Genomic DNA, 14,883 nt, shown 5'->3' with positions numbered 1-14,883 from the left:
AGCGCTGATGGAGTTTTTAAACACCTCACTGTCACTGCTGGACTGAGAATAGTTCACCAACCAAAAATATCCAGCCGGCAGCGTCCTGTGACCGCTGATGAAGGTCTAGAAGATGACCAACTCAAACAGCAGCAATAGATGAGCGATTGTCTCTGACTTTACATCTACAAGGTGGACCAACTAGGTAGGAGTGTCTAATAGAGTGTACAGTGGACAGTGAGTTTAAAAACTCCAGCAGCTCTGCTGTGTCTGATCCACTCATACCAGCACAACACACTAACACACCACCACCATGTCATTGTCACTGCAGTGCTGAGAATGATCCACCACCCAAATAATACCTGCTCTGTAGTGGTCCTGGGAGAGTCCTGACCATTGAAGAACAGCAAGAAAGGGGGCTAACAAAGCATGCCGAGAAACAGATGGACTACAGTCAGTAATTGTAGAACTACGAAGTGCTTCTATATGGTAAGTGGAGCTGTGGAGTGTAAAAACAAGGAGGTGGTTTTAATGTTATGGCTGATCAGTGTATATTCTTTCAGTTCTGAGATTTGTACTGAGGTCTGGAATGGTTTCTACCTTGGGACACAGTGCAGATTATGTTGTTGAGATTGCTTTGTTTAATTTCAACATGTGCTGAATGCAAAAAAAAAATAACAAATTAAAACAAAGAGCAAAGGCAAAACCAAAGTACATTTAACCAGTAAAATGTGTGATTGTTGCAGAATTTGTTCAGATAAATAGATCTGAATACACATTGGCATTTATAGACATTGCTCTAATATATTAATGTACAAAATATAGAATCTAAAATAGCTTTGATAGAGTTTGGTTTTTCGAGACAAAATACAAAATGTTGAAGATACAAAATAAACGCAGGCTCGGATGCTCTCTCAATCCTTCAAAGTGTCTTCAGTTCAGTTTGGGGGTGTACATTTTCTTCAGTGAAAAACAACATTCCTGTGGAGCTTCCAACCAGTCTCATTCTGGCTTGCATAGTGCCCAGAACAAAACTGAAAGAAGAACTGATATTGTTCTTTCCACCAGGCCTGAAGACATTCATAAGAAGGGTGTATGTAGCGTTGAATCAGATATGGCCACGTTGTGTTTGAGAACATTACGACTGTGTGAACATACAGTACGTCCTACAGACAGATGCATTATATACACATAAAACATCTGTATTCTTAAATACTTCAGTACCTTACACAGTTTTGGCCAGAATTCGGCGGAACAGCCTCAAGAATCAGAGCCGTGCGTTCACCCTTTCACATAAGGAGAAAAATATGAAAGAGTGACCTGCCCTGCACGTCTGAGTTTCCTTTGTTTCTTTGGTCTCTCTAATGTCTCTGTGGATGACCTTCCAACTGACTTTTCTCTCAATTTTAGGAAAATAAGCTCCAAGCTTTCTTCTATGGCAAAGCACCGCCACTTCTGTACGATTCCTTTCTTTGTACAGACAGAAAAGACAGACGCCAAGGCCCGGCAGTTTGCTTTCCATCACGTTCAAGACATCTCAGGTCATTAGTGTTCTGAATGCACTGTCTGTTAACTGCTGCTCGGTCCACCGTTTAGGAAATAGGTCATCATTTCTCCTTTGCCCTTCACTTTGACAACTCCTCTGCATTCAAGTGAGTAGTTGTAGGAATGGAGGACTTGGTAGAGATCAGTTGTAACCTGAAAACAATAAGAATAAACAATTAACATAAATAAAAACAAAATGTTTTTGGTTGCAAAAGTGTCAAACGAGTTGACAGGGTGCTCACTGTATATTTTAATATACACTTATCAGCCATAACATTAAAACCACCTCATTTCCACACTCACTGTCCATTTTATCAGCTCCGCTTACCATATAGAAGCACTTTGTAGTTCTACAATTACTGACTGTAGTCCATCTGTTTCTCTACATACTTTTTTATTTAATGCACTTTCTCCCCATTTTCCTCCCGATTTAGCGCACTCAACTTTGTCTTCCGCTGCTGAGAGATACCAGATTGCATCCAAGGAGAGCACGTCGCTGTACACGCCTCTTCCGACACGTGCACAGCCCTCCTCTTCTCGCCCCTGCATTCTGCACAGGCATCTCTTCTGCCAATCAGGGTCCTTACACAGCGTATGAAGACTTACCCACCCACACATAGTCTGGCCCCCACCCTGCAGATATGGTGGCCAATTAGTATCTGCTGCACCCAGCCGACCAGTGGCAACACAGAGTTTTGAACAGAGGAGTTCAGAAACTCGGTGCTGGTGTGCTAGCGGAATATCCCGCTGCGCCACCTTGCCCCTCGCTACATACTTTTTTTAACCTGTTTTCACTGTGTTCTTCAATGGTCAGGACCCCCACAGGACCATCACAGAGCAGGTATTATTTAGATGGTGGATCATTCTCAGCACTGCAGTGACAATGACATGGTGGTGGTATGTTAGTGTGTGTTGTGCTGGTATGAGTGGATCGGACAAAGCAGCGCTGCTGGAGTTTTTCAATACCGTGTCCTTTCACTGTCCACTCTGTTAGACACTCCTACCTAGTTGGTCCACCTTGTAGATGTAAAGTCAGAGACGATCGCTCATCTATTGCTGCTTGCTGTTTGAGTTGGTCATCTTCTAGACCTTCATCAGTGGTCACAGGACGCTGCCCACGGGGTGCTGTTGGTTGGATATATTTTTGGTTGGTGGACTATTCTCAGTCCAGCAGTGACAATGAGGTGTTTAAAAACTCAATCAGCATTACTGTGTCTTATCCATTCATACCAGCACAACACACACTAACACCACCACCATGTCAGTGTCACTGCAGTGCTGAGAATGATCCACCACCTAAATAATACCTCCTCTGTAGTGGTCCTGGGTAAGTCCTGACCATTAAAGAACAGCATGAAAGGGGGCTAACAAAGCATGCAGAGAAACAGATGGACTACAGTCAGTAATCGGTGTAAATCCCTCACATTTACGGTATTATAGAGCAGTCCATAAATTCCGCACACAGACACCTGGCTTGTACCTACAGCCAAATTTGATTCACTTTGGGTTTAATAAAAAAAGATCAATAAAAGCCATCATCTTACCTGTATTCTTTCAGGAACTCCTGTGCTGTCCATGCGACTAGCTACATTTACTGTGTTCCCCCAGATGTCATACTGTGGTTTACGAGCTCCTATAACTCCCGCAACTACTGGACCTATATTGAGACCTACAGAAAAACACATACATGAACTCAAATCACAGCTCATTATTTGGGATAGACAAAGCTACATGATACAGCCAAAAGTATTTCGACACCCATACAAATGACCATATGTATAAAATCAATACATTTTAAATTATATAATTATTTTAAGGTTAAAGTCTTTAATATAAACACCAATGGTTTTAGGTTCATTTGTCCATAAAATTTATTTTGTTATCAGACAAGCATATATTAATCACAAGCTACTAGTTTGTATCAATACCAATCAGTTCATACCAATCTTCATTTTGAAGTTGTTAAAGGAGTGCTCATTAATGTACTTCATCTGATCCATGAGGCGCATGGCGTAGTCCGCCAGAGCACGTATGTGAGAGCGACCGGTCTTATCATAGGTGGAGTCGTTCAGCCCAGAGGCAGCCATGTATGTACTGCCAATGGTTTTGATTTTCTCTAGCTGACGAAACTGATCTTCACTGATGATCTGGACAAAAAAAAGAAAGAGTCAAGAGTCCGGTAAGCACAAATGAGTTAAGAAATGGTCTTGCTGGAAATCCATACCTACTTTTCATTACTGATTAGGGTTATTACAGTTCATTAAAAGGATACAATAAAATCATGTAATACAATAAAACCACAACTTACTATTAAATATATATCTATATATATAATTAAAATCAGGACATTAGCTTTAAATGAAGTCTTTATCGGTTAAATCAGTGGTCCCCAACCACCTGGCCGTGGACCGGTACCGATCCGTGGGTCATTTATTACAGGGCCGCACAGAAAGAATAAATAATTAGAGATCGCTACATCAACAATGAAAACACTGCTTACATTTCCAAGACACGGGTGTTTATCATCTCATATCACCCCCAGGTGGAAGCAGCATCTCGTTGCAGCGAAAAAAGCTAATTTGTGAGCAGTATAGTTATTCTATTTTGAATACCTCCCTCCCGCTGATCCGTAAAATTTTATTTTATATGAAACCGGTCTGTGGTGCAAAAAAGTTGGGGAGCGATGGGTTAAATGATGCAGCAAATAAACAGAGAAAATGATTGATTCAGTATTGCCAACCTACTGCTAGTCTGTATGACCTAAAGTCGGGCTACAACATGATTAAACCATTGGGAACTCATTAACACACTTTTTTAAATGCATTTTCCCCATTTCTCCCAATCTTTAGTGCGTCCAATTTTTACCGAACTGCGTTATGCTTCCTCTCTACTGGTGCTGACCCACGCCCCGATTGAGAAAAGCAAACTAACACGAACACGACACATGTGCAGTAGCATCTTTTCACATGCACGAGGCGAGTTCATATGCCAATCAGCATTGTGCATGGAGAGCCACACAGCAATCAGCATTATTCCTCTACTCTGTGCAGACGCCATCAATCAGCCAGAAGAGGTCGTAATTGTGTCAGTTATGAGGTCCCTGTCCGGCTTCCTCCCTGGATGAACAACAGCCAAACGTTGTTCATATAGCTGCCCAGCCCAGCCGGATGAAATAAAATTCTTAATAAACAGTGTTTTAAAAAGTGCGGAAACTTTTTTGAATAACCCTTGCCCTTGTATATATATATATATATATATATATATATAATTATAATATATATTATATATATATAATTAAAATCTGAAAGATTTAACCGCTTAAAGAAAGGACTTTAGCTTTAAATCAAGTCTTTATCAGTTAAATAATGTAGCAAATAAACAAAGAAAATGAATAATTCAGTATTGCCAACCTACTGATAGTCTGTATGACCTAAAATTAGGCTACAATATGATTAAACCATTGGGAATTTAATAACAAGCCTATGATGTGTTATATAAAAAAAACTGTGTTCTTGCAAAAGACTTGGTGAGCTGATAAAGGTGGGGGCAAATCGTCAGTGGCCACCACAAAATCATAATTAACAACAAGGACTAAGAAGCACAGGAAGGTTCGAGTGGAAGAAATTTGATAGGCCTGCAGAGCTCTGGGACGTAGTTCTATGGAGTGACAAATCAAAACTGGAACTGTTTGGCCATAAGAATCAGCAGTTTGTCTGGCGAGACTTATGACCAGAGGAATAAAATTTGCACGGCCAAACATGAAGGTGGGTCAGTGATGATGTGGGGTTGTTTTTTTATGCTGCAGGACCTGGCAATCTTGATCATAAGACTGGTATCATGGATTCACAGAAATACCATTCAAGCCACAGTTTTATCCTGGTCGGGGTCAAATATCTAAACTTTAAGAAAGCTGGGACAGATCTAAAAGCTTTACCTCATCAAAGTCAGCGATGATCTCATTTAGAAGCCGTAGACACTCCACGCCCTCGTTGTTGGCCTCTAGCTCTACATAGAACTCGGAGAAGTTGCTGATGGAGGCGAACATGACAGCCACACACTCACACGACTGATAATACAACTCATCGTTCCTCCTCTCCCGAGCTAAGAAATGAGCAGCCACGTCTTTTGGGAGGATATTGTGTAGGAGTCGCCGATTGTAGGCCTGAAGCTCTTCCATTTCTTCCTTTTCCTCTGTGGCCTGAGAACACACGGTTAAGTGAGACTATATAGATATAAACATAAATTAATTCTAATATAATATAAATGCAAATAAAAGCACACCTGTAACTTCCATAAAAAGTCAAGCCTGGCAGTAGATTCCACTTGCTGGGCGTGTAAGTATAGCGCCAAGACAAAGACAGTAATGACCACTGGAGTCATGATCTTCAGAGGAACCCTGGAGTCTGGCATACAGCTTTGTCCATGAAAAAAACATAAATAAACCAATAAAACCATTTAATGATATTGAAAAAGCAACAAAAACAATACTGAGCACTTCCTTTTTATTACAATCAATACACATTATTCAGTAAACTAGAGCTGCTTTGTAACACTACCCTAAATCAGAAAAAGTTAGGACAGTATGGAAAAAGCAAATAAAATAAAAATGCAGTGTTCCTTACATTTACTTTGTCTTTTATTTGATTGCTTTGAAAGTTGGGACAGGGGCAATTTAGGGCTAGTAATGAGGTGAAAAAACTGAATAATGATGTGATTCAAAACAGGTGATGTCAACAGGTGATTGTAATCATGGTTTGGTACAAAAGCAGCATCCAGGAAAGGCTTTGATAAGCAAAGATGGCCATGTGTAAAAACAATGATCCTCAAAGAAAGATTGGAAGGGATTTGCATGTTTCTCTCTCTACAGTGCATGATATCATTAAACAATTCAAGGAATTGGGAGGAATTTCAGTGCATACAGGTCAAGGGTGCAAGCTTAAACTAAACGCTCGTGATCTTCGAGCCCTCAGAGGGCACTGCATCAGGAACCGCCACTCAACAATATGTTAACCATTTCCAGAATCGGCGTTGACTTCTCTGGGCTCAGAGGCATCTAGGATGGACCATCACACAGTGGAAACATGTATTGTGGTCAGATAAATCAGCATTCCAGGTCTTTTTTGGAAAAAATGGACGCCGTGTGTTCTGGACCAAAGACGAAAAGGACCATCCAGACTGTTATCAGCAACAAGTCCAAAAGCCAGGGTCTGTCATGGTATGGAGTTGTGCCAGTGCCCTTGGCAAATGTCATTTACACTTCTGTGATGGCAGCATTAATGCAGAAAAGTACATTGAGATCTTAGAGCAACATATGCTACCTTCAAGACGTCATCTTTTCCAGGGACGTCCATGCATTTTTCAACACAATGCAAAACCACACGCTGCACACATTACAAAGGCATAGCTGTGGAAGAAGAGGGTACGGGTACTGGACTGGCCTGCCTGCAGTCTTGACCTGTCCCCAACAGAGAATGTGTGGATTATTTTGAAAGGAAAAATGCGTCAACAACGACCCCGTACTGTTACACATCCTAACACGTGTTTGCAGGAAGAATGGGACAAAATAAAAGCTGAAACACTAAATCACTTGGTCTCCTCGGTGCCAAAACGTCTTTTAAGTGTGGTGACAAGGAATGGCAACATTACAACGTGGTAAATGCTTTACTGTCCCAACTTTTTTTGGAATGTGTTGCAGGCCTGAAATGCAGGAATGGATGTTTATTAATAAATAAAATAAAGTTGAGCAGATAAAACATGAAGTATCTCAGGTTCATCCTGTCTGCACTCAAATAAAAGTCAAAGTAAATGTAAGAAACTGTGTGTTTTTTATTATTTGAATTTCCCATGCTGTCCCAACTTTTTCTGATTTGGAATTGTACAATCACAATAATGCAATTAGTTGTGGGATGTCATGATACAATCCCAGTTATGCATGTGTAAGCATGAGGAAGATACTGTGTACCTGCACAGCAAAACAATGCATACAGCATGCTGTGTTTCAAAAGGATTAAATTTACCTCAACAAATTCATTTAGCTGATGAAATCTTACCTTGTTCCATTCATGTACTTCCTGTGAATACAAAACAAAGAGGAAACGGATCAGCAAAGCAAACAAAGAGCAACTGTGACTTTGTCTTTCAGACTAATGTTACCAAAGCAATCCATGCCAAATCCTAAAGGATCAGCAAGATGCCCTTATTAGTTTGAGTCAATTTAGTAACTGAAGAGCTAGAATTGAACAGAATGCCTTTGAAGCCCATGCAGACAAAAGGCAACTCTCTAAAGCTGTTAGAAAATCCCTAAAACTTTTATCCTAATGAAAAAAACAACCCCAAAATGATTGCTAATGGATACATAATCTGTTTACTGCAGTTTCATTACGATAAAAAGGATAGTTTTAATAAAATTGAGTGATGCTGTAATACTGATGAATAGCAGAACTGAAGGCTATGATTTTCCAGTCAGCGTGCACAGCTGGAATTTTTCTAAATATGGCAAGGAGAAGAAAATCTGAGCATGCGGGTGTGAAACCCACAGCAGGATTGATTTAGCAAACACATACGCTTTCCAAAGAAATAGCAGATTCACACTATAGTGCTGGCTTTCAGTTTTGTGCCATTTTGTGCAGTTGAGTAATACAAATACTTAGGTTATAATTTACTCATTTAATTTCACACTTTACAGAGTGTTTTACACTGTAAACTACACAGTAATCTCTCAGCTTTTAGAATCAGAATCAAAATCTTAGTACCAGATGTACAAGGAATTTCTTTTGGTGCAGGTGTCAACATACATACAACAAGTTAAATAATAAAAAGGGACACTATATCTAAATGTAAAATAAACAATAAACAATATAGCAGCAGCATGAACAGTACAACATCAGGCAAAGTGTGCAATGAGGATGTACAGTACGGTACACTGACAGACTAAGTAAAAAATAGAAAGGGTATATTATATATGAACATATATACAGTGTATCACAAAAGTGAGTACACCCCTCACATTTCTGGAGGAGTTCAAGGTGTCTAACATCCACCAGCTCCGTGATGTCATCATGGAGGAGTGGAAGAGGATTCCAGTAGCAACCTGTGCAGCTCTGGTGAATTCCATGACCAGGAGGGTTAAGGCAGTGCTAATAATGGTGGTCACACAAGATATTGACACTTTGGGCACAATTTGGACATGTTCACTGTGGGGTGTACTCACTTATGTTGCCAGCTATTTATACATTAATGGCTGTGTGTTGAGTTATTTTCAGAAGACAGTAAATCTACACTGCTATACAAGTTGTACACTGACTACTCTAAGTTATATCCAAGTTTCATGTCTATAGTGTTGTCCCATGAAAAGATATAATAAAATATTTGCAGAAATGTGAGGGGTGTACTCACTTTTGTGATACACTGTATATACTGTATATATATAAACATTTAGGTCATGATTACTTAAAAAGTGCAAAACATTAAATGTTGTTAACCTTTAATACCCCAATAGTCTGTACACAGATAAGTGGTCAGTGATTTTACATAATAACATTTACCACCTAACTAAATGTAAACAGAAGAAATACTGCAATGTTTTGGCTCAAAGTAATGAAAATGCCCAATGCTCAAAATCTCTTAATTCTGTTGATGTCACAGGTAAAGGTGCCAACGGATGCATGCTTAATTCCCAGTTGACTAAATTTAGATTCCAACTTTCCATGTAATTTATGTGCAGCCTTAGTCATAATGCAAACAGCCTTCATGTGACCATTGGGGGGCACAAATTGATCACCAACTGGGGTTACACAGTATCCTGTTCAACTCATGGTTTCATTTTATTAATCGTCTATTGATTTACATGTATGTCATTTAGCTGACATTTTTATCCAAAGTGACATACAAGCAGTTATGGACCTTGATCAGGGACCCAACAGTGGTAAGCAGTCTTCAGATCACTAGTCCAGTACCGAGTAACCACTGCCCACTGACCGAAGCTAACCCACGCCCCCTCCGACACGTGGGCAGCAGCCGTGTGCATCTTGTCACCTACACTTGATGAGTGTATATGCGGATCAGCACTGTGTACGGACAGACACACCCTGATCAACCTCTTTCCTTGTCTCTGTGCAGGCGCCATCAATCAGCCAGCAGAGGTCGTAGTTGCATCAGTGATGAGAGAGTCCCTATCCGGCCTAATATCCCACCCCTATATGAACAACAGGCCAATCGTTGTTCATGTGGCTGCTCAGCCCAGCCGGTAGGCAGAGCTGAGACGATACGATGTATTCGAGATCCCAGCTCTTGTGTTCTAGCGTGTGTTTTACCGCTGCGCCACCTGAGCGACCCCTCATCAAACATTTTATTCACTTAAATAACTGCTACAATCTGGGTTTGTAGTGCTTTAATTTATATTAATAAAATACCAATGTAAAAATAATTATAATTATTAATACAATATTAATAGGTTTTTTTCTGTTTAGTACTTGTTTCAGTTACCTTTAGAAGTCAATAATTTGGATGAGCATAAATTTACTCTGAATGGGACTAATACTCATAACAAATATGCTACCACCATCATATTTTGTGGTAAGAATGATGTTACCTGGCTGATATTAATATCATATTAAAACCAGATAAGATAGAATTTAAGCAAAATCATCTTGCATTTCCCTGCAACTCTTCCATGAAGACAGTTTTGGTCTTTGGTTTACATAGTTACTACAGTGCTGTAACAGTAATTATTTAAACCAGGGCACTTTAGCTTGTTGATCAGGTTAAGGAATGGCCTCATCTAGTCTGTTTGGCTGTAATTACTAATCATACTACTGAACTGAGCTCTGGTGAATGTTTAGTGCCCTTCAGATGGTATTGTGTCCTATTCCAGATGTGTTTTTGTCTTAAAATGATAAGATATTAAAATTTTTTAGATTAAATTTCAGTAAACTGTTAAAAGACTTTGGCCTTTGACATAATGCAGCTAAAGAGAAGCTATATATATATATGAAGCATGGAATCAAAAACACTTCATTATAAACAGTTTAGGTGAATATTTTAAGTAAGTAATTGTAAACCGCCTTGGCAAAAAATGTCAGAAACTTGAAGTTGAACCTCTTGCTTGAGCATTGCTCATGACAAGCCAAATTTGAAGCACCCCAAAGTTTGTTCTTGACTTAAAGATCTGACCTATAATCATGTAGCATGCACTAGTTCCTGCAATGTGTGTGATCACGGTTACTCACATGGCATTGGCCATCACCAGCAGATCCACGTTGTCGAACAGGGTGACCTCTGGCACTTCCACAATGATAACATACAGGATCTCAATGAAGAGCATCAGAAAGAGCTTCCCAATGCTGCTCATTTGCAAGAATACAGAGCAGGCCAGCAGGCTGAGTAGTACACACGATGAGAAGTACTGTGAAAGTGAGGGGAACAATGCACATTACAACTTGGTTTAATCCAATTCTTCCAGTATACCACTTAAAGACGAATATTCTCATCCGTGTTTTGACACACCATCCTCAGCATCTACAGAATTGGTTGGGAGTTTTCCAAACTTAGTTACCCGAGTCGTGTTTTAAGCTGCTTTAGACTTTGACATCTTGGACATTTTGTCTAACCGATTGCTAACGTAACCAAGTGCCTTAATAGCTTGATGAGATAAAAGAAATAAAGAAATAAATAAATAAACTGTACACAAACTATAGCAGCACACAGATGATCACGTGTGTAGAGATGCACACTTGTCCTTTGACTATGGAATGCACAAAGGGACAAAATGCACTCAATACGTAAATACAGACATCAAACATTATCAGCACACTACACCACAGAAAAGTCTGTTACACCAATGTAATTACTATATGATTGCTAGGACCGCCTCATATTGCATATTGTACCTCATATTTCATATGCTACACGAATGAAAAATGTTAAATCACTAAACACAAACCTTAAATCTTGGCAAATTGCATATTACACGATAAGCGGCTCATTTCACAGTCCGTACCGCGATTTTCACGGCCGTGAATTAGGTAGGGCCTTAGTTATAATGTTAAAACAGCCTGCCTAATATAGTGAAGGTCCCAAACATGCCACCAAAGACTTTACAAGACCTCTAGAAGCGTCCCAAGATGTCAGCAGAGATCATTAAATCCATTAGATAGTACTGTTGCTATACTTTTACACGTACCCATTTAAGGTTGAAGCCTGTAAGACAAGACCGCTTTGCCAATAATGCTGCTCCTGCTAAATATAACAGGAACCTGGCGTGTTTGCATTGAATATGTCCATAACTCACTATGTACTTTATTACAGACTAGACTGAATAATGAATAACTCTAATTGGTTGTTTATTCTTTTTGCTAATTATGATTTTAATTTAAATTAATTTTGTGTATGTATAATTTGTGTAAAGTCTGGTTCCTCTCAAGGTTTCTTCCTGTAATTTTTGGAGTTTATCCTTGCCACTGTCACCCTTGGCATGCTCAACAAAGGTTTTTGGTCTGTCGGTCCTGGATTCTATAAAGTTGCTTTGAGATAATGTCTACTGTAACAAGCGCTATACAATTTAATTTGACTTGTTGTACCATTACCTAAACGTTGTTCCAGACAAAGTAACATTCATATGAATACCAGGACCCAAGTTTTCCCAAACAAACATTACCCAGTGCAATACAAATCTGCTGGCTTGTTTTACCACAGGAAAAAAATTATCATACACGACCCCAGATATTTGTGTCTGAATCAAATGCATACAAAGCTTTTGATTAGTCATTGTAAAGCATGGCTGTGTGGCTCTGGTCCTGGGGGTCTGCGTTTTTATACAGATAAAAACAGCATAAAGAGTTGTTTAAAAAGTCGTGTTCACCTCAGGGAAGTTGCAGGCAGGTGATGAGCTGTAACAGAGCCTGTCCTGGGATGAAAGTGAGTAGTTGAAGGCAGAGTTGAGCACGTGGCAGGCATTCACACTGTTCAGGCTGATGTTAAACTCCTGACTCAAGCATGACTTCAGATCATCAGTGCTGCATGTGAACTGAAACAAGCACAAACATTCTCATTAGTATTTGTCTACCCTCTAATTCAAGACAGTTATGTGGGTGTGTTTATCTGTAAATGATTCCTTTTGGCTGTTAAATGATTCCGATGGCCTTCCAGAAGCAACTCTCCTGTTTATTAGGTCTTGGGACGGGCACTATGTGTCCCCCAAATGGCTAGATTCAAGTAACGTCATTTACCTTATGTATTTGTGAGCCATTCATAGGATTCAAACCCACAGAATTCAGGTAGTGCTGTTACCAGCATCTTGGCTCTCCCCATAATCCCAATTCACCTCTTTATTATATACAGTATATATGTTTTGTTTATGCATTTTCTCCCATTTTTCTCCCTTTTAGCGTGTCCAATTGCCTGATTGCATCATGCTTCCTCTCCACCAATGCCAATCCCCGCTCTGATTAACGAAGAAAAACGAGAAAAACGAAGCTAACCCACGTCCCCTCCGACACGTAGGCAGCAGCTGTACGCATTTTGTCGCCTACACTTTGACGAGTGCAATGCGGATCAGAACTGTGTACCGAGAGACATGCCCTGACAGCACTCTTTTCCCGTCTCTGTGCAGGTGCCATCAATCAGCCAGCAGAGATCGTAATTGCACCAGCCATGAGAGAGACCCTATCTGAACAACAGGCCAATCGTTGTTCATGTGGCCGCCCAGCCCAGCCGGCAGGCAGAGCTGAGATTTGATACGATGTATTCGAGATCCCAGCTCTGGTGTTCTAGCGTGTGTTTTACTGCTGTGCCCCCTGAGCGGCCTTCCAATTCACCTCTTAATAGTTTGTTTATTTGTTTGTTTGAATTTTTAACGCCATGTTTAACACGTGTACTTTAATGGCATGATCCGTATTATGTTTAAGCCTGCTTATTGTATTTTATGTTTATATGGTGGGTCTATTTTATATTTTAATTTTTATGACTGAGAGGTAGGTTAAAACTGTTATTGTATATCTTGTGTAAGAATTTCTTTTGTTCACCTCATAATAGAAAGTTAATAAGATAATACACTTACAATGTTTATGAACGCTGACAGAAAGACCAGCACGATAGTGAAGACTCCCACCAGAGTGCTGTTAAGTCTAGACTGAACAATCCTTTTGGCCAGGTTCTGCAGTGGCCATGGAAAAAGCTGTAAATTGGACAAAAACAATCATTTAAATCAAAACCAAGTCAAAACCAAATCCTAAATGTGTAAGGAGGAGGTTCTGGTGATCTGAATGTATGGCCGTATGCTATAGTAGTAGATATTGTGCATTGTAACTAATGAATCAAATAATTATACACTGTGTGAATGGTTTGGTGACGTCTGGCAGTGAAATAAGGAAGCATGAGGTACTTTCGGATTGTCAGCAGCTCATTTCCCAGCGTCATACCAACTCTTTAATGTTATCAGATGCACTGCTTTCACATCATCATCATATGAAAACCCAAAAAGGTGGAAATCAGATGGTGCTAAATCCGGACTACAAGCTCTCAGACATGACCAATTACTACTCCTCCTACCCTCAGCGTTTCCAACAAAAATATAAAAGTGCAAAAACTTTTTGAAGATCTCTTGTAGTTTGACATATTGACTCTGGAGGGGTTTAAAAAAAAAAAAAAAAAAATTAACTGTCCAGTCAGCAAACACCTGCAAATACTGTGTTCTAGGCAGAAATATAGCCTGGGCTGGGTGCTAAACCATGGTAGAGAAACACAGTTACAATTTGAAGTAATCCACCTTATGCATGATGGTAGGAAACCTAAATAACCAGTAAAACCCATGCAGAGAAAGGGAAAACATATAAAACTCCTCAGTCAGTCAACAAAGACGGGGATGGAACTTAGGTTCTCTCAGCTTATACTGATATGTGATACCCACTCTACCAGCTGTGTCACTGTACGCCCAGCCTACCTGGTTTCTAATTTTAAAAAGGTGAAAAACAAATTAAAATTAAGTGTAAGTTTAAGACCCAGAATCCAAATTTTGATACATTATTTAAGTTCTCTCTTGCCTCTTTTTTTTCTTCTTACATGTATATTTCAAAGCTCCTGATAATAAATGTGGTGATATTTCTTTTTCTGTGCATCTCATAAATCCACCATACCAAGGGCTCTGCATGAGCAGTAATTGCATAGGGAAATCTGTAATTATACAAGAACTGTTTGACACTAGCTAATCACAAGGTCAATCTAATTCTTCAGGTCAGTGAAAATAAAGACCCAGACACGTTCACTCGAAGACAGTCTGCACAAACAGCAGCCAGAACTATTTTGGTTTCCGTTTGTCTGTCTGACTCACTGTCTCGAAGGACCAGCTAAAGTAAAAACAATCCC

General features: G+C 39.7%; 1 protein-coding gene across 1 annotated transcript in view; it reads right to left on the bottom strand.

Moving 5' to 3' along the window:
• Window positions 1-709: 709 nt before the first annotated feature.
• The window catches only part of adcy5 (adenylate cyclase 5), a 146,562-nt gene continuing 132,388 nt past the window's right edge, over window positions 710-14,883 (bottom strand). The window contains exons 13-21 of the mRNA XM_063005738.1: window positions 13,580-13,696; window positions 12,383-12,547; window positions 10,752-10,927; window positions 7,575-7,595; window positions 5,806-5,938; window positions 5,459-5,722; window positions 3,467-3,671; window positions 3,069-3,193; window positions 710-1,677 (exon numbers count right to left, since the gene is read on the bottom strand). Coding sequence (XP_062861808.1) covers window positions 1,549-1,677; window positions 3,069-3,193; window positions 3,467-3,671; window positions 5,459-5,722; window positions 5,806-5,938; window positions 7,575-7,595; window positions 10,752-10,927; window positions 12,383-12,547; window positions 13,580-13,696 — 1,335 coding nt within the window. The 3' untranslated portion in view covers window positions 710-1,548. The remainder of the gene's footprint in view (window positions 1,678-3,068; window positions 3,194-3,466; window positions 3,672-5,458; window positions 5,723-5,805; window positions 5,939-7,574; window positions 7,596-10,751; window positions 10,928-12,382; window positions 12,548-13,579; window positions 13,697-14,883) is intronic.

The sequence above is a fragment of the Trichomycterus rosablanca genome, chromosome 12, assembly GCF_030014385.1.
Source record: "Trichomycterus rosablanca isolate fTriRos1 chromosome 12, fTriRos1.hap1, whole genome shotgun sequence".
Classification (NCBI taxonomy): Eukaryota; Metazoa; Chordata; class Actinopteri; order Siluriformes; family Trichomycteridae; genus Trichomycterus; species Trichomycterus rosablanca.
This window is presented reverse-complemented; position numbering and strand designations above follow the sequence as displayed.